Source organism: Cornus florida, unplaced genomic scaffold (genome assembly GCF_030987335.1).
Source record: "Cornus florida cultivar Cherokee Brave unplaced genomic scaffold, ASM3098733v1 CherokeeBrave_3.0.0_Hap2_Chr06, whole genome shotgun sequence".
NCBI classification, from domain to species: domain Eukaryota; kingdom Viridiplantae; phylum Streptophyta; class Magnoliopsida; order Cornales; family Cornaceae; genus Cornus; species Cornus florida.
In genome coordinates, this window is record NW_026775576.1 from 78,156,350 (window position 1) to 78,180,034 (window position 23,685).

Consider the following 23,685-nt stretch of genomic DNA (forward strand, 5'->3'; position numbering starts at 1 on the left):
TTTTTCACTGTTCACCACTATAGTATCTTACAAAATCAAAAACACCAAAACAAAACGCTACCAAACAAGTCCTCAGTCTTCAAAACTATAGAGAGGATAAATTTGAAACAATAACTCCAACAAAATTAAGATTTCAAATTTTAAGCGAAATAAGTGTGAATTATTCATCGGTAACCAGAGAGAAGTTCATTCACATGATAACTAATTTTTGAAATGAAACCTAATGACCATTTAGTTATTGCATTTGACCATTAAGAGTGCCATCCGCCATTCGTTAAAGTGTACCCTATCAATTTAATAAATTTGAGTAAATACTTGTTACAGTTTTTAAGACGGACGAGTATTCTGGAAGAGAAAAAGTAATAATAAGTAAGGTAATGGACACTCCTACCGTCCTCAATTATTTCTTAAATTTGATTCCTCTCTCTCTCTCTCTCTCTCTCTCTCACACACACACACACACACTTTCTCTCTCTCTCCACATTTCTATAAATAGTGGGAGTCAGGCTAGCTGCACTTCTCATCTATTCCTTGAGCAGAAGTACTTTTCTTACAGTGTAGTACTCTTCATTTCAAGGAGATGGCTTACTCCAAGACTTCTCTTTTTTTTCTTGGACTTGTATTTGCTATCATGCTTGTCATATCCTCCCAGGTTTCAGCTAGAGAACTAGGTGAGTTCATTCCTCACTTTTAATTTTAATATCACATAGATAGGTATTAAGGTATATATATAATATATATACACACACACACATTAAGCCGGACAATGAACCTACATTCATTGTATTAAAGAACATTTGGCCTAGCAGTATACTATAGTCTACCCATCATAAGAGAGGAGGAGAGGGGTTCAAGCCGAGCGTCTGACAAAAGAGTGCATATGTGCTTGTTTTACCATTAGAGATGTATTAAGTTTTCTCACAGATCAAATTCACACACAATCCCATCCACTTGTTGAAGTTCGTTACCATCCATGGTAACTCAACCCTTCGAAATATATTAATTTTTCTCATGGATCAAAATCACCCACACTCTCATCCACCTTCGAGATATATTTTCTCTTGGATCAATTCAATTTACCCACGCTCCATCCACTTGGTGAAGTTCGTTACCATCATTGATAACTCAACCCTTCCGACGATGATGTATCCTTAGGCTATTGTTAACATCAATAGTAACTCAAACCTTTCGATATATCAAGTTATTAAGTTTTCAAGTTTTCTCATGAATCAAAACCACCCGCGGTCCATTACTATCAACAGTAACTCAAGCCTTCCATTTTGGAAGACAAAGATGTATCGATAGACTACCTTGATAGTTACTATAATGGTGTAAAATACACTCGAAACGTAAATAGTTTGAAACTTCACTCATATCACACCATAAAAATAACATGAGTTGCTATTAATGGTGACAAATTTCACCAAGTGGAGGAGAAGATTTTGATCCTATTATCACCCTTTCCCAACAACTTTTATCTAAATTTATTTTTCTTACTTCAACCATTGAATATATACATACATATATACATGTTTGTTGTCTATACGTTTTTTTATTTTATTTTATGTATTTATGTTAGATACCAATATTCAATGTTATATGTACACATGTTACATAATATTGCAATCAAGTTAGTACCCTTTACTTTTAATTTAATACCATGCTCTCCAATCATACTGTGCCATGTCAAAAAAAACAACTCGAATATTATTGCTGGGTTTATTTCCTTTAAGTTAGGAATTTCAAATTGGGGCTGAATTTATACTATATAACTAAAATTTGAATATATAAACATGTATGATATTATTGTTGTTGGCCGTCTAAATAAATAAATACTCCTAGGACTCATGAATGGAGATTGGTATATTATCATAGATATTTTTTTTTGTAAACACCATTTTACAAATTAAAAAAAGTGTTTTATAAAAAAGTTTCATGTGTTTTTATTAAACATGAGAAAACATTAGTATTTTTTTAAAATGTTTGACAAAAAAGGTTCATGCAACAAGGTAGTAGATATTGTACATGAGTATATATAAATGGTATAACTGTGTGTTGCGGCAAGGACTATAATGGTAATGAACTTAAATTTTTGTTTCACAATTTGAGTTTTCAAGAGTATAACTAGAAGGGTGAACCTAAGTTAAAATTTTCTATAAGTTACAAGGAGAAACTAAATTTATTTTCAAACTCTCTATTTCGGGGTTATTATATAAATGTTTTGAAAAAAAATTAGTGAACCAATTGAATTTTTAATGAATTTTAGAAACACTATTTTGAGACTAATTATGCTTTACAGAGGAGAATGTGCAAATGGACGGTGTGGAGGAGGCCAAATATCACAGGCACGGGCACGGGCACGGGCACGGGCACGGACACGGCCAGGGCCAGGGCCACGGGCACGGGCACGGGCACGGGCACGGACACGGACACGGGCACGGACACGGACACCCCGGACATGGTGCTGATGAAACTGAATCCAACGAGAATTAGATAACTTCTGTGCCCAGTGGTACTTGTACGCGTGTACCGCGAAAACTAATTAATAAAGTATGCATGAGGGACAAAAATAAGAGGTTTGAACCCCTAACCTCCTTTTGGAAAGTAAATGTCTTGAACCGTAAAGCCACAGGCCGGTTGATAATAAGCCTAAAGTTGATGATAATAAAGTGAGAATGTAAAAAATAAAAATAAAAAAATTATTAAAAAGAACAATAAGGTCACTTGGATGTGAAAAAATAGATCTACTAAAACTTTCAAATGTGGGTCACATTAATCTGCCCAATTTTCTGGTGTGAGCCTAAGCAGATTTAACGTAAAACGACATCAATGAATCAATGATCGAACTACAAGACTACATGGAGAGTTGACATAAATCTTACTAATGCACCAATTTATGAAATCATGTACCATATCATTTTAATCATCGAATACAGCTATGTAAATGTATTAAGGACAACACCATGTTGTTTTAAGTGCGTTCAATACAGTTAAGGCCCTATTTGGCTGGGCTTTCTGAATCCCCAAAACGGACTTCTAAACTCAAAAAGCCCGTTTCACAATAAGCCTCTTTGTTTGAAAAAATTCGAAACCGACTTCCATAAAATTTGGCTCCTTAAAAGCCCGTTCAGCAAAAGTAACTCATAGTTGTTTTTACAACCCACTTCCCCAACGTGAATAATCGTAATTGTAAAATACAGTCTTATCAATTATCTCTGTGAATTTACCATTAACGGCTGATAACAAAATAAACTGGCCACCACCGAACGAACACCACCCGATCAGGTGGCCACCACCACCACTACCACTCCTTCCTCTGCCACCTTGTCGCTGGCGACGCGACTGCACAACCCTTGATATCACTTATGTACAATGTTATGCTTCTAATCTGTTATTCAAATATGCAACAGATCTGAAAAATTAGTACATAAGAGAAGAGGGTAATGAGAGAGTGGGAAGGGGCTTCAAATGGTGGTAAATTTTCGTAAACTTTTTATATAGACATGGTGGATCTATTTGCACACGTGTTAAAAGATAAAATTTATATATTGAGGGTTCTTTTAGAGATTGAAATAGAGATGAAAATTATGCGGATGAATGATGAAGACAATGAATTTTGCGTTTGGATAATTTCAACGCTGGTTACCGGAATTGTCTATTCTCAAACCACTTTAACAGTAGACTGCTTTGGAGCTTCCAATTGATAAAAAATAAAAATAAACACCCATCTATAATTTTATATATATATATATATATATGCATCGATTGGTCTTCTTGCCATTGTTGGCTTAGTGAGAGAGTGAGGAGGTTAATGGGCTTAAAGGGAGATGGAGGAGTACGATTTTCTTTTTTATTGTGTTTACTGCATTCTCATTTTGTTGGTCATAATAAATAAATATATATGTGTATATATATATATATATTGAGTAAAAAGGAGATGGGTATTCTTGTCAAATAAAAAATTATTTAATTGTTGAATGACTTGTAAGACTTGTAAAAAGTAGACTCACCAAACCTAAATTCCTTTGGACAAAATTCCTTATAGGAAGGAATTATCAACAAAAAGATTTTTAGTGTCGAGAAGCTCCCAAACAAGGCCTAAATCTAGTTTCAAAATACTATTACTTCTGTGAGCACCATTTGCGCTGCACATTTCATATTACACGGAACGACTCGCAAAATGTTTCTTGATTTGTCGCTTAAGAGTTCTCAAGAACCATATTTTTTAAGACCTATAAAAAACAATTCTTTAAAAACAAAGTATTTTTTTATAACTGAGTTTTCAAAAAACAGATTTTAAAATACTGAACCAAAGAGAATTTTTATAAAGTTTTCTAATTTTCAATTTTCTAAAAATATAGAACTGTATAAAATTATTTTTTGAGTGACAAACGAAGTAGGCCCGACTGTAATCAGCTATACAATATAAAATGTCATAACAAATTATTCGGAAGCAAAGATGACAGCCACGACAAATAATGTCTTAGCCGCAACATAATATTCACAAAAAATAGTAAACCTGTTACATCAAAAAGCATATGCTAGACAATCTACTCATTGAGCCAGCCTGATGAGTTCCGTTGTGAATAGGAGCCGTAAGGGCCAGGGGCGAAACCAAGTGTGTCAGCTCCATATCCTGGTCGGGGAGCTAGAGGGTCGTAGCTGCCATGCCTACGCATCATAGACAGATCAGGCGCTAAGGGGTTGGCCCTCGTGTGGTTTAATTCATCCAGTCGAGGTGCATATCGCTGCATTGTGGATGTGCCCATTGTACTGTAAGATGACTCAGTTGCCAAGCCTGGTTGCCCAAAGGAAGATTGAAACCCAGGATTCTGACCTGCTAAATAGCTGCTGCTTAGACTTAAAGGATCATGATCTTGTCGCCCATAAAATGGGACCTGTGACCGTATATCTGGCTCCATTCCATACCTACCATCCATCTCACCGATGTAAGAAGATCTGTAACCGTAGTTATCTGCACTCTCTCTCTGGTAACCGGGAATCCGTTCCTCTGAATTCCTAACCCCGTAATCAGGAACAGGACTAACACCGCTTGAATATCTATGGGTTACACCTGTATAACGCTCCTCGGTGTTCAAGCCATACCTCCTTCCCATGTCATCAGCCGAAGCCCCAGCGTATCCCGTCTGAAACTGTGAACTGGATCCAGCACCGATTTGGTTGTACTGCCTTTCGTTGCCAACCTCTGTATGCAAGGGTATTTCAAGAGGTTTGGATGGGTGCCCATCCAATGATTTAGCACCAGTCACCTTGGGTGGGGAAGGGCGAGCGGAAGGGCGACCGGAATGGCGAGGGGAACGGCGAGCAGAATGGTGTGGGGAATGGCGAGCCATTCCCTTAGACATCACACCCACAGATGAACTACTACTTTTTTGTCTGTCTTCTGGGGCAATCTCACCTGAACCTTTCCCATGCTTTCCTTTATCACGCTGTCTCTTTTTCGGATTCTCGTTAGATAGGTTCTTACTAAGGTCATGATTCTTCTGGGCTTCTCTGTCACCATTATTGCAAGGGCCTTCTTTATGATCTGTAGTCACACTTGCTCTTTCTTGAACCTGTTCTGGTTCTCCATTTTGAAAAGAATAATCATCTATCACTATTGAAGTTTCAGCAGTAAGATCATGATTCTCCACTGGATGAAAATCATTGGCCAGCATTTCGTGCTGATTTTCATTCAAACATGACTCCTCCCGTACCCTGGATGAGTGACCATGCTGTTGAGCAATTGCCTTGTGCTTAGCAGTCCAATCAGGGCGACTCCAAAGATAGAGTGGTGGTGGGCTCACATTCCATTGATCTATTTGTTTGTCATTTACGTCAACAGATCCAGGTAAATAAAAAGACTGGAAAGGAAGAAGACACCGGATAAGCCACCAAACAAACTTGAATTCTAATAATAATATAAAATAAAATAAAATAAAATATAGCCACAAGGATGCCTTATTTCACCTTGCCAGCAAGCAACTCATCATCCTCCCACACTAGATCATAGGGGGGTTCCTTCTTATCCAACCTGGGCAGGCAAAGAGCGATGCATCAGAGAGAGAGAGGTGAACAAGTATGCAAGCAACTACCTTTCTGCTCCCGTGGAGCAATAAGGATGACCAAGTTCTGGGTGAGAGAGAGAGAGACACAGAGAGAAAGAGAGAGAGAGATGAACACAAGTATGCAAGCAACTACCTTTCTGTCTCCTGTGGAACAATAAGGATGAGGAGTTTTGGCTTAAACTCAAGTGCCTTACTAATGAACTTGTTTGCTAGGGCTGCATTAACTCCAAAAGGAGGATTTAACCCCATGATCTAGTCAAGAAACAAGAAATATGGTGAAGCAATTGTGAGTTGACCAAGGACTTCAGATAACTGTGTATTATATGAATTCAATTTTTCTCACCAACTGTGACCCTGTAGGCAATTCCTTTGGACGGACACTCATCCAGTCTCTCTTCTCAAAGTTAAAATCATTCTACAAAAAAGAATCATGCAGCACCAAATATGAGAGAGAGAGAGAGAGGAAACAAACATTAGGAAGAAAAACCAACATTATTATACCGCTACCCAACTCAAATAAGGTCATTTTAGTAAATATTGCAAGGATTTGACATCCCCAATCATATCCACAAACAGTACACATTTACTCCTAACCATTCAAGCATATCAATATACAAAATAGAAAGGTTATGCTTCGGACAATATTTATATGAACACAAGCCGGGATCATCCAAAAAGAAGGGAAAACCAGAGCTACAACCCAAATGGCAATGGGTAGAAATGTACCAATATGGGAGAGCATATTGGACCTACCTAAGCCAAACATCATAGCCATCATGATAGTCTTAAAGCAAATCACACTCCAAGAACAAAAAGTCCAAATTCCCAATAAGAAATTATTTGAAGTCCAGCCGTTTTCATTTTGCTATAAACCTCTTGTATGTCATTGTATAACCATCATGGAATCAACACCACTTGATATAAAGAGGTATTCATCCAAATATAATAAATTGTATGATATAATATGCCATTTTATGCCTTAAAATTACAGGATAGCATTATTCCATGTAAAAAATCAGATCAAAAAACCTAAATAACTCTTCAACAAATTAATTGTGATGCACCAAGAACTCCTATATAACCACAGTTGGCAATTGTGACATGCCAAGAACTCCTATATAACCACAGTGGGAGCTTACGACACTTCTTGCCATGTGTCTGCCCATCTCCAACACTGATTAAAACACTCAAAAAATAATTGAGCTTTACCCGTTCAAGAACTCTCGTGCACCAGACATTTTATGCAGATGCATAGACATACAAACACTGATGTTTCAAACACGCGCATATAGAACTGTTTTCAAAGACCAGTTTGCCTTTGGGATATATTATCAACTTCTAATGACCCATATACATACCACAGTGCAACTCAACAACATCAAGAACAGTGACGGACCCAGAAAATTTGGTGAGGGGGGGCGAATTTTTAATTTGTGGGTACAAAATTATATGATAGGTTCATTTTTGTAATTTTAATAGGGTTTTTTTTTCATAAATTTTTAAAAAATTTAAGTATAAAATGAAAAAAAAAAATTCAGTGGGGCAAATTATAATTATAGTGGGGCATCTTCATAAATTATCAAAATTTGAAGTATAAAATGCTAAAAAAAAAAGAATCCAGTGGGGGCGAATTGTAATTTTAGAGGGGCATTTTCATAAATTTTAAAAACATTAAGGTATAAAATGAAAATATTAAAAATTCAGGGGGGGCAGATGCCCCCCCTAGTCCCCTGCTGGGTCCGTCCCTGATCAAGAACGTGTTATAAATAACAATAAAGAAAAACAGATCAGTTAAAAAAAAAAAAAAAAAAAAAATCATATAATTGGGAGATGACAAGCTGAAAAACTTATTATTAGGAAACTGGGGGTCACCTTTGTCTGTAAAACATCATAGTTTTTGTATGAGCACTTTTTTCCTGTCTCATCAAGCTTCTTTTTCATAAGGCAACTGAAATCGTTAGCACCGCAACAGAAGTCGACAATCTGTTAACAGGAAAAGTAAGCAGTCAGGTACTAAAAAATTAAATTAGTACCTATATATAATAATATACATGCAAACACACACATATCATAATAGAATTTACAATTTTAATATAACATATCTAGAAAATGAATTCTGAATAAATCAAGAGGAAGAAAATCCAAATGCAACATTTCAGTAGGGAGACATCTATTCAGGCCACCAACGTTATAGTAAACAAAGAAGAGTATCTTATGTTCAATTTCATATCTATAGAGAGGGAGGGATCAAGCAGAAGCCAGAAGGATTAGTGGCTCACAAAATAGAATGAAATGGAAAGGATGAAGAGAGTGTGGCAGAAGGGAGAAAACTTGGGCAGGACAATTGCTCAAGACGGCACTGAGTCCCCAGGCCAAAAGAGGTGCATCCTCATGTCGCCTTGGCTCTGGGATTTATAGGTCCAAGGCATGTGCCGTGGAAAAGATTATTCAAGGGAAGCAGCCACAGAAGCCTTATGCTCGTCGTACAAATACCAACCACAGCATAGACACTCCCCAGTCACCAGATCACGAGTAGTGGTCTACAAGTGCCCACCTACACCCCCACACAACAAGGTGCTCTCCAATCCTCCGTAGCACAACAAAAACAACCATCCCATTTGGGATCATGGTCCCTCACAACGAGCATCACACCATGTTGTGATACTTGCACGAGCCAACTTGTCCCTCGACTTATGAAAGTTTCCCATGGTACCGCAGTATACACTGGAGACACATCACTAATGAAACTAAAAGAGCCTCAATACTTGTGCTGTTGAATAGTGGATGTGCTTCCTTGAGCTGGGATCCTCTTCTGTGGTGCCCAGCCTTTGCATGTGTGAATGCTCATCATGTGTGTGCTGGGATCCGTCCAATGCGGTACAGCACCAGTGCACCACAGCACAAGATCCTTGTCAATGCTTCCTTACCCATTTCCCGAGTGGACAACCAATGTGGCTGTTGGGATGTGTTGATTAGCAAGGCGTGAGACCCACTATGGATGTTTTCGTATGCCTTAGCGAATCCCGATAAAATGCCTCCACCCTCATTTACGTTGAGGACCTCGCATTCTTGCATTTCATGTAACAATCACCCTTCTCTAGGGCTTATATCTTTTCCCTAGGCAAATGACTCAATAATATAACAGCCTTGATCATATCATTATCACAACTGAAAATTACAGAGAGGTTAGATGTCATTGCTTCAGAATCATAAAAAAATTCCTAAGATAAAGAAGGCAATAATAGCAGTGAAAATCAGAGTATATATAAAATAAAATAAAAATGAAGAAAGAAAAAGATGAGCACAAATTCTTACCATGTCACCATCTTGTACGTACAAATGGAGCATATTAACAATCTGCACATCCAAAATCAGACTTTCAGCATTCAAAAAGGAAAATAAAAAGAAATAAAATATAAAATAAAAAGGTTTGAGATAAGTGGTTAAAGATAATTCATGCTCAACAATTATAAAGAAAAAATACAATATGCATATCCAAATAAAAAGATGGAGAGAATATGATATAAAAAACTCAAAAAATGGTGCATTCTCTCACCAAGTGGGGGCTTTTAATCAATTCAAACAACTTGTCTCCCAAGTATAAATGACAAAAATTGAATCAAAATCACCATCCAGATTGAGAACTCGAGCAATCAATATACATTCTTTTTAAACTTTGATGTAATTAGAATCAGTGTTATTAAAGGCCCAAGGCGCACAGAGGCGCTAGAGGTCCTCTGAGCCTAGGCGCAAGCCGCACCTGAGTGAAGCAAGGCGCACAATTGAAAATTTAAACTACCATAAAAGCATTCATATCTCATAAGTCATTAATATTCTAAAAAAACCGCATAGACAGAAGAGGGAAGAGAGAAAGGTAGACGAGAAGAGAGAGAAGCTGTTTAAAGAAAGGGGGGGGGGGGGGGGGGGGGGGAGGGAGATAGAAAAGATAGAGAGAGAGAGTAGACGAGAAGACAATTGACCTGGCTTCGTCGTTCGTCTCTGCAACATAGGGCTTCGTCTCACTCTCTCCCGTCTTTCTCTGCTCGTCTCACAGCCTCACTCTCTCATGTCTTTCTCTGTTGGTATTTGACTCTTGACTTTCTTATTCGTTTAGTTCACTCTTGGCTTTCTTATTTGTTTATTCTTTTGAACAAAAGTTCCAGAAGTTGCCAAAAATTCCCTTTTTGGCTTATAAAAATATAATAATCATTTAAAATATATACACATCAGTCAGGCGTGCCTGACGCCCAGGATGAGGCACAGCCCAGCCATGCACCTAAAAGACATCGCTGCACCTGGGCTACCAACAGGCGCTGGACCTGCACCTGTGTTCGCCTCACGCCCAAGCACACCTTTAATAACACTAATTAATATCACATTTATTTCAACGAGTTGGACTAACATTCAACAAATCCATCTTCCTCCCCTGCCGCCAACGCTTCCCCAGCCTCCTTCTCTCACCTCCCTCCTTTTTCCCCTCTCCAATGGCTCTCTCTAATGGCAAATGCGAAGATCTCATTCTTTTTCTTCTTTTTTTTCTATTGAAATTCTTTAATATTTGAAATTATAGAATTAAAATACAACGATTTACTAAACGATCCTGGCAAGCTTAAAAACGAGCCTAAACTCATCTAAACACAAGCTCAGTTCATAAACGAGCTGAACCGACCACAAGATCAGTTTTTCAAGCGCAACACGATCCCAAGCCAAGTCTGAGCTGAGCCCATAAACGAACAAACCAAGCCTGAACAGTCTAAAACTCGGCTTGGTTCATTTGCAGCCCTACCTGAGGATGACCAAATCCTTGAGAATTCAACTTACCAATTCAGTGCTATTCTCAATTCAAGTGTACTGGTCATCTCATTTCATCCTTCCCAAAGCAGTTATTCACGGCATTGACCAAATTCACAGGAGATTCCTTTGGAAAGGCTTCACTCTGGATAAAGGTAGAGCTAAAAGGTCAAATGGAGTAAAAAAATTTACTAAGGAAGGTGGTCTGGGCATTAAGAATATTCATGCCTGGAATAAGGCAGCCATTGTAAGATATATAAAGCACAATCTTCAACAAACCTCAAGTTCTCTCTGGGCTCAATGGGTCAAGGGATTTCTCATCGAGAATAGGAACTTCTGGACTATTCCCATTCCAGCTGATTGCAGCTGGAGTTACAGAAATGCCTTAAATCTCATATCTGAAGTCAGAAGCTTCTTTGTCTGCAAGGCTGATGGCAGAAACATTTCTCTGTGGATAATTGGATACCTCAAGGATCTTTATGTTGTCTAAACAAAGCAGAATTATCCATCTCCCAAATCTTGGCTCTCAAGCTAAAGTTCCTGATATTATCCTCAATGGCTCTTGGTAATAGCCTGCAAGAACCTCTTCCAGATCCACAGCTGGTCAACCCCATCAAAACAGTGCAGATAAAATCCAATGGACACTAATTCTCTTTCATTCTTTGGCTTATGATCCTGAGCAATCTTATAACTTTGGAAGAGCTAAAGGAATGGAGAATTGTGAAACAAGATCCTTGCTTATTTTGTAGGACTGCTACTGAAACCCACTCGCCTTTTCTTTGAGTGCAGGTATAGTGCCTCCACTTGGAACTCTATCAAAGCCAAATGTGGCCTGAACTGGCCTGCTGGTAATTGGGACCAAACATTGCAGTGGGCTGCTTAAAACATCTCAGGCAAAAGTTTCTCCAAAATGCACAACAAAGTTGCTCTAGCTGCCATAGTCATGGCTTATGGAGGGGAGAGGAACGCCAGGGTTTATGAGAACTGCTACCATGATCATAACCACAACCTGGATCTGATATCTGAATACATAAGGTTGAAGTTGTTCTCTGCTATAAAGGTCAAGTGTTCAAGGTCTAACATTTGGTTAGCTCGTGAATGGAACCTCCCGGCCATTATCTTTGACTAAATTTTCTATGCTGCTCATTTTGCCCTATACATTATTAACCCTCATCTCACCTCTTGCTTTTGGTGTTGCTTTCCTTAACTGGGATTTAATGATTTTTTTTTCTGCCACTTAGTTTATCCCATGCTTGTTGCTCAGCTTAACCGCTCCGTCTTCCCTTGACACACCATTTGTTACACTCTCAATTTTGTTGCAGTTCTGTGAATAAAATCCCCCCTTTGCTCTATGTTAACCACCATCTACTCTAAAGCTTAGACATTTAGAGAGGGTGTAAATTTAATATTTAAATCCTTCAACACACCCCTCGTGTGTGGCTTTCTTTTTGGTCCAACACGTGTTCCAATTTAAAATTAGGGTGACGGTCAAATTTGAACTCAGAACCTTGCCTGCTCTAATATAATTTTTAACTACCATCTACTCTAAAAACTTAAGTTGTGGTAACCTTGTGGGCAGGTGTGCGTGGGCGGGTGCGAGGAACTGGTAGGCTACCATGCTGGCAGGCTACAGGTGCACAATCCAATATTGCCTGGGTAAGGTGAAGATGAAGTGCTTATATGTGCTGATGCTATCTCCAAATGGTATGAAGCCTTTTTGGGTAAAACCCAAGAACAAAACCGAACTCAAGCCCAAAGCGGACAATATCATACCTTGTGGTGGAATAGGCTACTACAAATGGTGTCAGAGTTAGAGCCCAGCCGGAAGTGTGGCCAACGACGACGTTGGGCCCCCTAAGGCGGGGTGATTGTGGCGATCTTGTGGGCAGGCGTGCGTGGGTGAGTGCGAGGAACTAGCAGGTTACAGGTTAACTTCCACATTGCCTGGGTAAGGTGAAGGTGAAACCCTTCTATGTGTTGGTGCCATCTCCAAATGCTACAAGGTCTTTTGGGGTAAAAATCAAGAACAAAACCATGCGAGCTCCAGCTCAAAGCGGACAATATCATACCTTGTGGAAGAGTGGGCCATTAAACAAGCCATTCAGAGAGGGTACAACTTTATTATTTAAATCCTTCAACACACTACATTGTTTGCTTTCCTCTATTTGAGGTTTTCTTTTTAGCTCTTTGGTTGCATAGTTGGATCTATGTTGACCGGTGGATGTAGGCTATTTTTTTTATCTTTTCCATGTGATTCCAGGGGCATGCCCCTTGTAATCGTTTATGCCTTAAGCTTGCTCGTATCAGTATTACACTCTCTTACTAATCACACAAACAAAAACATATTTCAACACCTTACTTAGTGCAAGAAAATCCTTTTGAACGCTTTCTAATACATATTTACTTATCAAAAAAAAAAAAAAAACTTAGTGCGAGAAAATGTCAAAACTTGAATTGCTAGTAATTATGAAGAAAAAGATAAGCATCAAAATGAGAAATCACCATCACGTTCAAGTTCAAACCTTCAACTAAATTTAAAGAACTTACTTTTTAACTAAAATCCCTTCATGGACAAAATATTTGGGAAGTTGGAATCAACACATATGTAGTTGCTTTAAGACGGGACAAAGTTTTCTACTTAATTGATTCCAGTATCTATTCTAACCATTATATCAAACAGAATAAAGAACTTTTTATAAACAACTAAAACTACGAAGTGTAAGATTTGGGATTTTTCGGCATTGTGATTCAACATGAAGCACAACCGGATGCAAAGGAAAACGGGAAAGAGAATTGACTGAATATTCAAAATTCTTCTTTGATAGGAATCCACTTTAATAGGAGCCATTAGTTTGGCAACATGATCTTCTAGTGTAAACGAAGGCTTCCAATCTCAAATATGATTTAAGATGATTGTTTCTCTGTATGCCTAGTATCTGATCCTTTTCTCATGGAAGAAAAAAAGACTAAGAAAGGGGCTAGCCACATGAATTCTATTCTATCATTTTATTCTATTACACGAAATGTCTCCTCTTTATTTAATTTTAAAGTCGTTTCAAAGTGTTTCATTCCAAGTTAGTTTTGGCCTGATTCCTAGTGCTATAACAGAAACTGCCCTTAACATGCAAATGAAAGCCCCCACAACACTCGGTACCTGCTTTGTTCATCTCTAATGATTTTCTTTTTCAATAGCCAAAAACTTGAGTTTCAGTTCTGTGAGAGGTCAATGTACTAGGGCACATGCCCAAATAGGAGCTTTCATATATGATTTAAGATGATTGTTTCTCTATATGCCTAGTATCTGATCATTTTCTCAAGGAAGCAAAAAAGACTAAGAAAGGGGTTGGCCACATGAATTCTATTTTATCATTTTATTCTATTCCACGCCATGTCTCCTCTTTATTTAATTTTAGTGTCATTTCTAAGTGTTTCATACCAAGTTAGTATTGGTTCGCCTCGTAGACTAATGCAAACTAATCTTCCTTGTCTCATTAGTGCATCTGTGAGGCTACGTTGTTTGTGTTCATACCAACTAAGGGCTTTCTCTAATTTTATCACTAATAGGGGCTAACTACTATTCCTAAACTCTCTCACACTTTGATTGGTACACTTATTTCTTCTAGTCACTCCCATCCATCTCAGCATTCTCATTTAAGAAGGAAAAGAAGGGGGGGGGGGGGGGGGGGGGGGGGGTGGGGTTTGGGGGAGAGAGACAAACACACACACACACACACACACTAAAAACTATTCATTTATAATAGAATGTTGGTGATTTGGAAGTTTATGCATAGATTCAACGCCCGCGGATTGTTACTTCTGTTTTCAGAATTCAATTCAAAGCATGCGGTGGTTAGAGAACTTCCAAATTTCGTTGAATTACCCAGGTTGATATGGAAGTATTTTATGCTTTAAGAAACCAATTGTAGTTTATGACAGTACAAATTTTAAAAACAATAATAATAACAATATATTTGATATTGTGATGTTTACAACAAAAATGTTAATTTAGTACTTCATATGATTGACACTAGGCAAAAGCCACATATTTCATTATCCACATAGCTAATTAAACTAATGTCCATCAATTCTTCTAAGCTGAGCTCAAACAATTGAACAATGAAATAGGCAAAAAGTTTTGAAAAATACAGTGTTCCAGGTGACCCTACTGCACAAGACAAGATGACTTTGATTGCATCTACTGAATTGAGTACATGCTTCCATGAAAAATGATTGTATGAAATTAACTCACCTCTTTCAGCTTGTCCACTTTTGTAAAATGGCGACCAAAAGATGTGTAGCGCATGCCAAAAAGAAATGGTGCAAGGTACACTTTTAGCTTGTTCTGTATCAATAAAGAGCAACAAAATCCATCAAACCATATGTAATGTCAAGTGCCGAAAAGGGAGTAAAATAATAAATAAATTAAGTAAAAATAAAAAACTACAAATATAAACAAGGATAAGTGGTCCTGGATGCAAGAATATTGCACACACTGGTGCAATGAACTTCTTCAGCATATGTCCAAAAAAATATTATACGAAGCAAGGACAAATTATTTCAACCAAGATACTTCTTCTTCCACAACAACTATATAATAAGCATCTAAAATATATCCACATAAATTAAAATGATAAAAATAACACCGCTAATATGTACAAAATTGACAATCACAATAATCTCTTTTGAAATTAATAATATTTTACTGACGATAGCCATCTAGAAGATAGTATAAAGGGCAAGGGCATTCACCAAGCAGAGAATAAATTATGATCTATCACAAATCATTCCCTAAGCAGGACGGCAATTGCCAAAACATACATCCACTTCTCTCCTATCATAAGATTCACAATAATTTTTGAGCTAACAGCATTCCCCAACAGCAGCATAATTTCATCCTATGATTGAATTTAGGAGTACTAACAAGGTGGAGAAGAGACGACTCAGACGAGAATCATTTTGGACAAAAAGCTATGCAGGAGGTGGATAGTGTACATCAAATCTTCAAAGTTGCAAGATAAGTCCAAAATCAAACCTACAACACCCACCCCTCCCCCACCCACACCCCCCCCCCCCCCCCCCAAAAAAAAAAAAAAAAAAAAAAAAAGATAGGAAAATAGTTCATTTGACAAGGTACCATACTTCACAGTCAAACTAAAAATTATAAACATATTTGTATCACCTATAGATCCAATAAACATCCATTCAAATGAACCATAGGTATTATGGGGATTTTTCTAAGCTCAGATGCATCAAATCTGAAAAACAGAGTCAAATCTGCAACGCACATTAACAAAAGAAAAAAATTAAAGTAAAATAGAAAAATAAACAGCTCCTCATTTAATTCTAACTACAACAAAGCGCATGCGACATGCGAGTATTCCATACCCCATCATATTTCTTCCTGTTTTTTTCCCATATTCTAATTTGACTTATTTACTCATCACTCATCAGAATTTCTCTCGTATTGCTAAGTGGTAGGATTTGTAAGAAAAACATACCAAAGCATACCAAACAGACTAAAAGGGGCCTTCCTCTTTATATAATAGAATAGATTAAATATGAATGTTTAAACATGACAAACAAATTTCAAAACAACTGGTCATGAATGAATAAATCAAGTTGAAAATCACCTTCCACTTAACGATCTGGTTCAGAAGCCCAGGCTCACAAACCGCCTTTGCATCTTCAATACTGCCCCCTTCTTCCAGCTTCTTTAGAGCTGCCCGCAGAGCCTGCATATGTATAGCCGACCATGTAAAACACTCACAACAAGAAACTTCAGATTGAAAATGATGCCATTTACAACCACGATGAGCACTACGAATTATAAAAAGATACCTCAATAGAGCCCTCCACTTTTCCCATGGTAATGGTCTTATCAACAACATATCTTGATGAGTATGCATGGGTTGTTGGCACCTTGTGCTTTTTTATGATCTGTTCCAGTGTTATTGACGATGAAGCATCTTTCCACACAGACATTATTCTGCATGCGAGATATAAATGTTAATATGGCACAATCTACTGTACGCACTACCAGTTGAGAACACTGACTTCAACTAAAGAGAAGCAACACCATAAATCACATTTAATCTAGAAATACACATACGCGTGCACACTGTGTGTGTGTGTGAGAGAGAGAGAGAGAGAGCAAAAAGGATGTGAGTGCAGTGATGAAAGAAATGGGTGACACCTTCTCTTGGTATCAGCATCTAGAGGCAGTGAACTGGTTGTTTCCTTTGCAACAGGCTTCAGAGTCACATTTTGGTTGGGTTCACTGTCAGGTGTGCCCTCCTTCTTCGACTTAACTGCCTCAGCACCCTTTTCAACCAAGGCAAACAACCTTTCACCCAAGGAGGGCCCACTGTCATTGGTGGAGACTTTACTGAACTTTGCAGAAGCACTCTTGTTCAAAGGCTTTCTGGAAGTATCCATCATTTTCTGTTTCTTCACGAAATCAGATCCGCTTGATCTTCGCTCACTCTTCTTGAAAAAATCACCCTCCTTATTAGCAGAAGACAGCTTTTCAAACCCTTTTAGTGTCTTCCCAACAGTTCTCTTCCTGGAAGCATCTTCCGAAGCCAGATTACTCTCCCTTGATGCAACTCTCTCTCTGGTCGAGAGCAAATCAGATGTACGTCTTTTCTTATTTTCTAAATCCTTAGGGAATTTTATGTGGTTTCTAATAGGAGTCCCAATTTCATCATTAATTTCATGTTTTCTGGTAACAAGAAAAAAATAAAATAAAACTAGTTAAGTTAATAGTTTGCAAGTTACTGATGGGCAAAAAACAAGAAGAAAAGCAAGACATGAAAAAACCAACGGGAAAAGCAAGACATGAAAAAACCAACAAGATAAGCAAGACATATGTAAACACTTACAAGCAATATATCAGAATACGGTTGGGCAGAAGATCTTCCCAAGCCCTCTGTATGATGTCCTCCTCCTCCAGGTCTTCAAAAGCAATCTTCCTGATAAAAGTTATCCAAACATCAACCATCAAAACTACTAGTCAAGTTTAAGCCATACAAGTTGATCAAAATATTTAAAAAGGAAAAATGTAGAAACAATTAAGGAATACCTAGGCAAACATTTTCTGTGGTACGATTTTGGACAACGTCTACAAACAGCAAATTGCAATTCAGGAACCATCTTATTTTCTCCCTGTTTACATACATGGCATTTATGGACAGGACAAGTGAAAGATTCCCCTGCAGAAATCTTTTTCTGAAGCTCCGCTGCATCAGTTTCACTCTCACGGTGGAGCAATTTTGCAACACAATGTGGATGGTAAAAATAACCACAGGTAGCAGAAACGCAAGGAAAGACCTGATAAAAATTTGCAAATCAGAAAGTTCGAATAGAACGGATGAAGATTGATTTATAACAAGTAACCTGAAGATACACCTTGACAGCACACTCTGGTAATATATAGCATTGCCATTCTTATAGTTGATCTCAGTTAGACAATTCTAATCAATTGTTTTCACAACAAACTATAGAAACCAGTGTTGGGACTATTGTTATTAATTGTAAAATTCAAATGCACCCATGAGAGGAATGACGAAAGTTCCTGATTGCCAACTAGTCATTACCAGATCTAGCAAAGCTATTGTATATCAACTAGGATTTTGTAAAGCTTAAATGGGGAACATGAACAACCAACATTATAATAGCACTAATGTTTTTTCGTACCTCAGCACCAGATGATTTATCAGAAGAGCCCAATTCCCCACAAGAGAAGCACTGGTGCTTCTTGTGCTGACAATTCTTGCAGAAAAAATTTTGTATTGCCTGCAAAAAGCATAATATAACTCGAAAGATACTAAAAATCTGACTGAAAACATGACCCCAACTAGAACAACCGCATATACCCAGAAAACAAAAAACAAAAAAAAGTGAAGAAGAAGAAAGAAGGGGAACAAAGTATATGAAAAAAAACTCATACTTCCACTTGTTCATCAGAAAAGCCGAGTGATTTACACATTGATTCAGAACCAGCTTCAACAGTTGCATGAAACGACCTCATGCATCTCCCTTCACAACTGTACAAGATCACAGATGACACCACGACTTTTTAAATGAAGTGATTCAAACTATAATGAATTTCTCCAATGACAAACCATTACGACAGACCTTCCGAACAAAGTCAAAAGAGAAAAGAAATATATAGTAACTCACATATTTCACATATATTTACAAGAATTATCCAATTTTAATACACTGCATAAGTAAACAAAGGCAGTAAACCATGTCAAGTTTATCTTTGAACAGACACATTTAGTTATCAGATAGTGGCACATAGAAAGGCAAACAAAATTTACCAGTTAAATATACAGCCTATTTTATATAAACACATAAATGATACTCAATCAGTCAATCCTATTGAACTTAATGATATCTAAATGCAGTAGTTTATAAGTCAAGGTAACACAAATCAAACCAAATTAACTGATTCAATCAAAAAAGTTGTGTTCACTTGCAATCCTAAAATGCTTTTCATTCAAAGAACTGCACTGAGAAAGCTGAGAAACGTTTCACAAGATTATCATCACCCCTTAAGATAAGATTATTATACCCCTTAATACTCTACTGTACATAGTTAGCACACAGTTTCCTCTTTGCTTTCTCAAAAAATGTTTCATTATTAGCACAAGTTCATAAATCTTTATCTGTACATCTCTTAGATGAGAAAAATAATTCCTCTTAATTATGCAACTATAAGCATGAAACAATATTTGTCATTTGAGGCCGAAGAAATTAACATTAAAAAATAGTTTTTAATAAATATTAATAGTGCCCAGAATAATTTTAATTTTTTTGATAAGTATAAACCAAAGAGGAAAAAGCATTTATAATTATAATTGTTATCATTTACAGTCATAGCCGCAGGAAAAGCAATTAAAATGAAGATGACATTAATGATGACACGCAAATCTTTAGAACTAGTGTAACTACTGATGATCTTGACTGATATGCAATACAAAAAAAGTCTTAAAAGATCATGTGTGAGGAGGGATAAAACAAAAAGTAGAAATTTGTACCACAAAATGTTGCCACCATTGTCGCAAATTGCACAAACAGAATCAAAAAGGTCTTCCTCTTCATCGGAACCATCTTCTTCATCTCTCTCAATCATATCATCATCTTTATCAATCATATCATCATCAACTATGAAACCAGACTTTACAGTATTTTCCACATCCTGCCAAACCAATAAACACACTCAAAATAAAATGATTGATTAATTTTGCTGTGAATATAGAGGAAAATAGACAGAGAGAGGAGCAGAATATAACCTCGTCAAAAAATTTCCTCTTCCCAGGCTTCTCCTCAAGAAATTCAACTAAAAACTGTTCAACACGGATTTTCATCAATAATTAAGCTAACTTAAACATTGAATATTTATAAGAAAATCATAGATCAATCCTAATATATTTTCAAGAAAGAAAATACTTCGAATATATGCTCCATTTGTTCAAAATTTACGTTTTACATAGGAATATCCTTTCAACGTAAAACTTATACACCATGGGAATCAATTAAATCTCATTCTCTAGTGTTTAGTTACCTATTTTTAGAAAAGCAGAACAAGCACACACTTAAAAACAGACACCTTTATTATTTAGTGTTTCATAATGACATTTCTACAGATCAATGCATATGCATCTATATGACCATAAGTTTATTGTGTGCAAGACACGTATTTAGTGTTTCATAATGATGTTTCTACAGTTATATGAGCATATGTTTATTGTGAGTAATTTGGCTGTTCAAAAAGAAAGTGATGCAATATTATGCCTATGGTGAACATGCATTAACTCTAGCGTTTCACAACTTATGGTGATCTGTTCAAATGAATTCAATTTATATATATATATATATATATATATATATATATATAATATATATCATGTTCATCTACAAGATAGTATATTTGAAGAGTAAACTTTCTACCAAATAATTCAAAATTGTACTAATTACATGATCTCCCAACTTTTACTTTCTTTTTTTTTCGGAAATTAACAAAGAAAGATGAGATAACTATAGATGCATAATATAAATTTATCATACATAACAGAAAATTAGGTAAAAGTTTCCAGAAACAACCACAAAAGAATCCTAAGAAGTCTTGTAATGTTTCTATTTTTATTTTAATGGGAAAGCAATTCAAACCTTGGATTTTGCTAAGGTATCATCCCTTTTGACAGCTTCACTGATTATATTTATGTGATCTACCAGATCATTCCCTGAAGGTCTGACTTCATACAAGCTGCAAAGGACGTAAAATGTAAATTGTGCACTTAAGATGAACCAAATGAAAGATGAATAGGTAGGGATATTCAAATGAAAACCTAAAAACTTTGGACAAGTGATCCCACAAAGATCTCCCGGACTTTTCAGGATTATTCTTCACAAAGTGTAGGCAATGGACAGTGATCAAGATGGTCCTAATTATTTCCTCAAAACTCTTTCTTGGCTTTTGAAGCTTGATCCAATTATTTTCTGTAGATAGCACCAATATCTCCAGCATTTCATCCGAAAGATCAAACTTCCATGCTGTGACCTGCTTATATATTTTCTGAAGCCCATTATCAGTACTTCCATGCAAAAATATATCTTTTCCCTTGTTGTCTGAGCTTTCACCCTCTTTCCATTGAACTGGCAATTCTGAAAAAGAAACTAGCTCATCCTTGTCATCAACAAAATGGTAATTCGAAACAGAATGTGGAACAGATTCACACTCATCGTCAAAAAATTCCATTTCTTTTCTTCAAGTCACGCTGTAGTTACTTAACAACCTAAAAGACATAATATACAAGAATACAAATTATTAGGAAAAAAGAAAGGTAAAATCAAAACCACAGTAAGCAGAAATTCAGACGCCCCATTAATATCTATCTACATTGGTGGTAGAAAAACCAATATCATTGTAAAGCCAAACGTTAATTTTCAAACTATGAAATAATTTCATGGAAATCCAAAATATGCTACTATAACATCAGTTGTGATAATCACCCTTCTTTGGGTCGCAGGAACTGCAGCAAAACAAAAAGAAAAGAAAATCTCCATTTTCAAACTTTGCATCGAGTGTAAGTTGGGACCCAAAATTACAAAACCTTCACTCGACTGTGCCTAACCCAACCATTTTTCATGGTTGAAGAGTCTTTTCATCCCATTTAGATAACCAAATGCGTCTGATATAGTAATTCGGCTTAGTTAAGGCTCGAAACAACACGTCTTCAAAATTCAATTTTCTTTTTCTTTCTCCCAAGTATTCTCAGCACCCAAACAAGTAACAGATAGCGAATTTCATATGTTGATTTGGTGCAACACATAGATATAATGAAGTCAGATGTAAAGTTAAATGTTTGAAAGATAAAATAATCTTCACCAACATCAAGTCCTGTGTTCAATTAACAAATTTGTATTAAAATAAAAAGGTAATAAAAAGAACAAAAATGAATCGAGTTGAAGCTTTACCCGATCGGCAAGCACCGGGATGTCACCGGAGAGCGGAAAGAGCAACGGCAAAACCCTAATTTTTGCCCTAAAGATTGAGCGACGCTTATCTGGGTTTTGCAACACAATGAAGTGAGCAAATAAACAAGCGCTAATTTCCGGTAAAATAAATAAATAAACAGAGCGCGAAAATACCGTAACTGGGCGTATGTGTATGTGTGCGTGTGCTTCTCTCTCTGTATTTATATTGCAGTTGATTGTTCAGCTCTATTACCCAATATTTGAGACGAGGGAAAAGGAGGGGAGGGGAAGGGAAAGGAATGGAGGGGAAATTTGGTGGGATGGAAATGGAAAAATAATTTTAGAACGACCACTTCTTTTATTATTTTGCTCTCCAAAATGAGGAATGTGATTCACTCCCTTCTGTGTTTTATAACTTTGGCTGATAACTAAAAAAGAAGAATTGTCACACTCTTCTTTTCTTCTTTTTTACATCTTTCTTTTCTCTTTTTTCCCAATGTTATTTACTTGTCCACCCATTTTTGTTTATAAAATTGCATTATTTCATCTTATTGTATATTATTAAAAGAAAAAAAACCAAGTTCTCATCACGTTATATTAGGGTTTTGAAGAAAAAAAAATACCCTATTATAGTATGATCTTGGAGAGAATATATGAATGATCTTTGATATTTTTCAAGGTGATGTTCCTGATATTCGAATTTGCACCGATAATATTAATGTTCAGAGTTAATATGTATAATTAATACCTTATAAACTATGCAATTTGAATGTATAATCAACTATTAAGACCAAAGGCAATGTATCTCACTTTGTTTCAATCACTAAGATCAGATCAAAGGCTGATGTTTAATTGGCAGGATTTGCTAGTTGTAAAAAAAATCACTCAGGTCTCATTTTTTGCTAGGGCATTGCAGCAAAATTGCAATTAGCAACATACTTGTGCAATATCTTTAAATCGAGTATACTGCAATTTGAAGATGTTGCACATATTACTAAAGTCGAACTAAAGATGTTACACCCTTTATCTCAAAGTTGCAAATATTTCAAGTGACAATGCCTTTAGTTCCAACGTGCAATATATACCTTTAAAATAAAGAGTATTGTTTACCTGATCTACTGAGAAAAAAAATAGAGTAAAGTTTAATGATTTGAACATATATTTGCAAGACCTAGAGACACGAAAATGGAACGAGAAATACTAATTGTAAAAGAAGAAAAGAGACGAAAAGAACGTCCAAAAATAATTGAAGTGAAATTATTAAAAATGACATTAAAAAGTCTAACACAATTAAAAAAATAACACGAAAAGATCATATTCATACAACAAAGAAAGACCCATT

At 36.5% G+C, this 23,685-nt stretch overlaps 2 protein-coding genes across 3 annotated transcripts; one reads left to right on the top strand and one right to left on the bottom strand.

Annotated features, from left to right (window-relative positions):
• Positions 1-512: 512 nt before the first annotated feature.
• LOC132312218 (metal tolerance protein 1-like) lies at positions 513-2,609 on the top strand. The gene is made up of 2 exons (XM_059810497.1): positions 513-671; positions 2,300-2,609. The coding sequence occupies exons 1-2, from the start codon at positions 581-583 to the stop codon at positions 2,491-2,493; spliced, it is 285 nt and encodes a 94-aa protein (XP_059666480.1). The 5' UTR covers positions 513-580; the 3' UTR covers positions 2,494-2,609.
• A 1,788-nt stretch (positions 2,610-4,397) lies between these two features.
• LOC132312219 (protein ENHANCED DOWNY MILDEW 2) lies at positions 4,398-22,705 on the bottom strand. Of its 2 annotated transcripts, none has more exons than XM_059810499.1 (20): positions 22,524-22,705; positions 22,344-22,432; positions 21,215-21,661; positions 21,036-21,132; positions 20,159-20,212; positions 19,904-20,064; positions 18,808-18,904; positions 18,555-18,653; positions 17,941-18,188; positions 17,741-17,830; positions 17,053-17,580; positions 16,698-16,845; positions 16,490-16,591; positions 15,109-15,201; positions 9,384-9,425; positions 7,941-8,051; positions 6,412-6,483; positions 6,202-6,320; positions 5,971-6,034; positions 4,398-5,864 (listed from the first exon to the last, which is right to left on the bottom strand). In XM_059810499.1, the coding sequence occupies exons 3-20, from the start codon at positions 21,622-21,624 to the stop codon at positions 4,551-4,553; spliced, it is 3,849 nt and encodes a 1,282-aa protein (XP_059666482.1). In that variant the 5' UTR covers positions 21,625-21,661; positions 22,344-22,432; positions 22,524-22,705; the 3' UTR covers positions 4,398-4,550. The 2 variants fall into 2 exon arrangements, with proteins under 2 accessions (XP_059666482.1, XP_059666481.1); XM_059810498.1 differs by having other exon boundaries at positions 22,518-22,705.
• Between the last annotated feature and the right edge of the window lie 980 nt (positions 22,706-23,685).

What these genes read in the sequence shown, in the direction of transcription:
- LOC132312218 (XM_059810497.1), top strand. Translation starts at nt 581, where the DNA reads ATGGCTTACTCCAAGACTTCTCTTTTTTTTCTTGGACTTGTATTTGCT. An exon ending in GGTTTCAGCTAGAGAACTAG is followed by an intron (nt 672 to 2,299) that starts GTGAGTTCATTC and finishes TATGCTTTACAG; the next exon opens with AGGAGAATGTGCAAATGGAC.
- LOC132312219 (XM_059810499.1), bottom strand. Translation starts at nt 21,624, where the DNA reads ATGGAATTTTTTGACGATGAGTGTGAATCTGTTCCACATTCTGTTTCG. An exon ending in AGAGGAAATTTTTTGACGAG is followed by an intron (nt 20,065 to 20,158) that starts GTTATATTCTGC and finishes TTGGTTTGGCAG; the next exon opens with GATGTGGAAAATACTGTAAA. An exon ending in ATGAGTTGCTTGCTGGCAAG is followed by an intron (nt 5,865 to 5,970) that starts GTGAAATAAGGC and finishes CTTCCTTTCCAG; the next exon opens with TCTTTTTATTTACCTGGATC.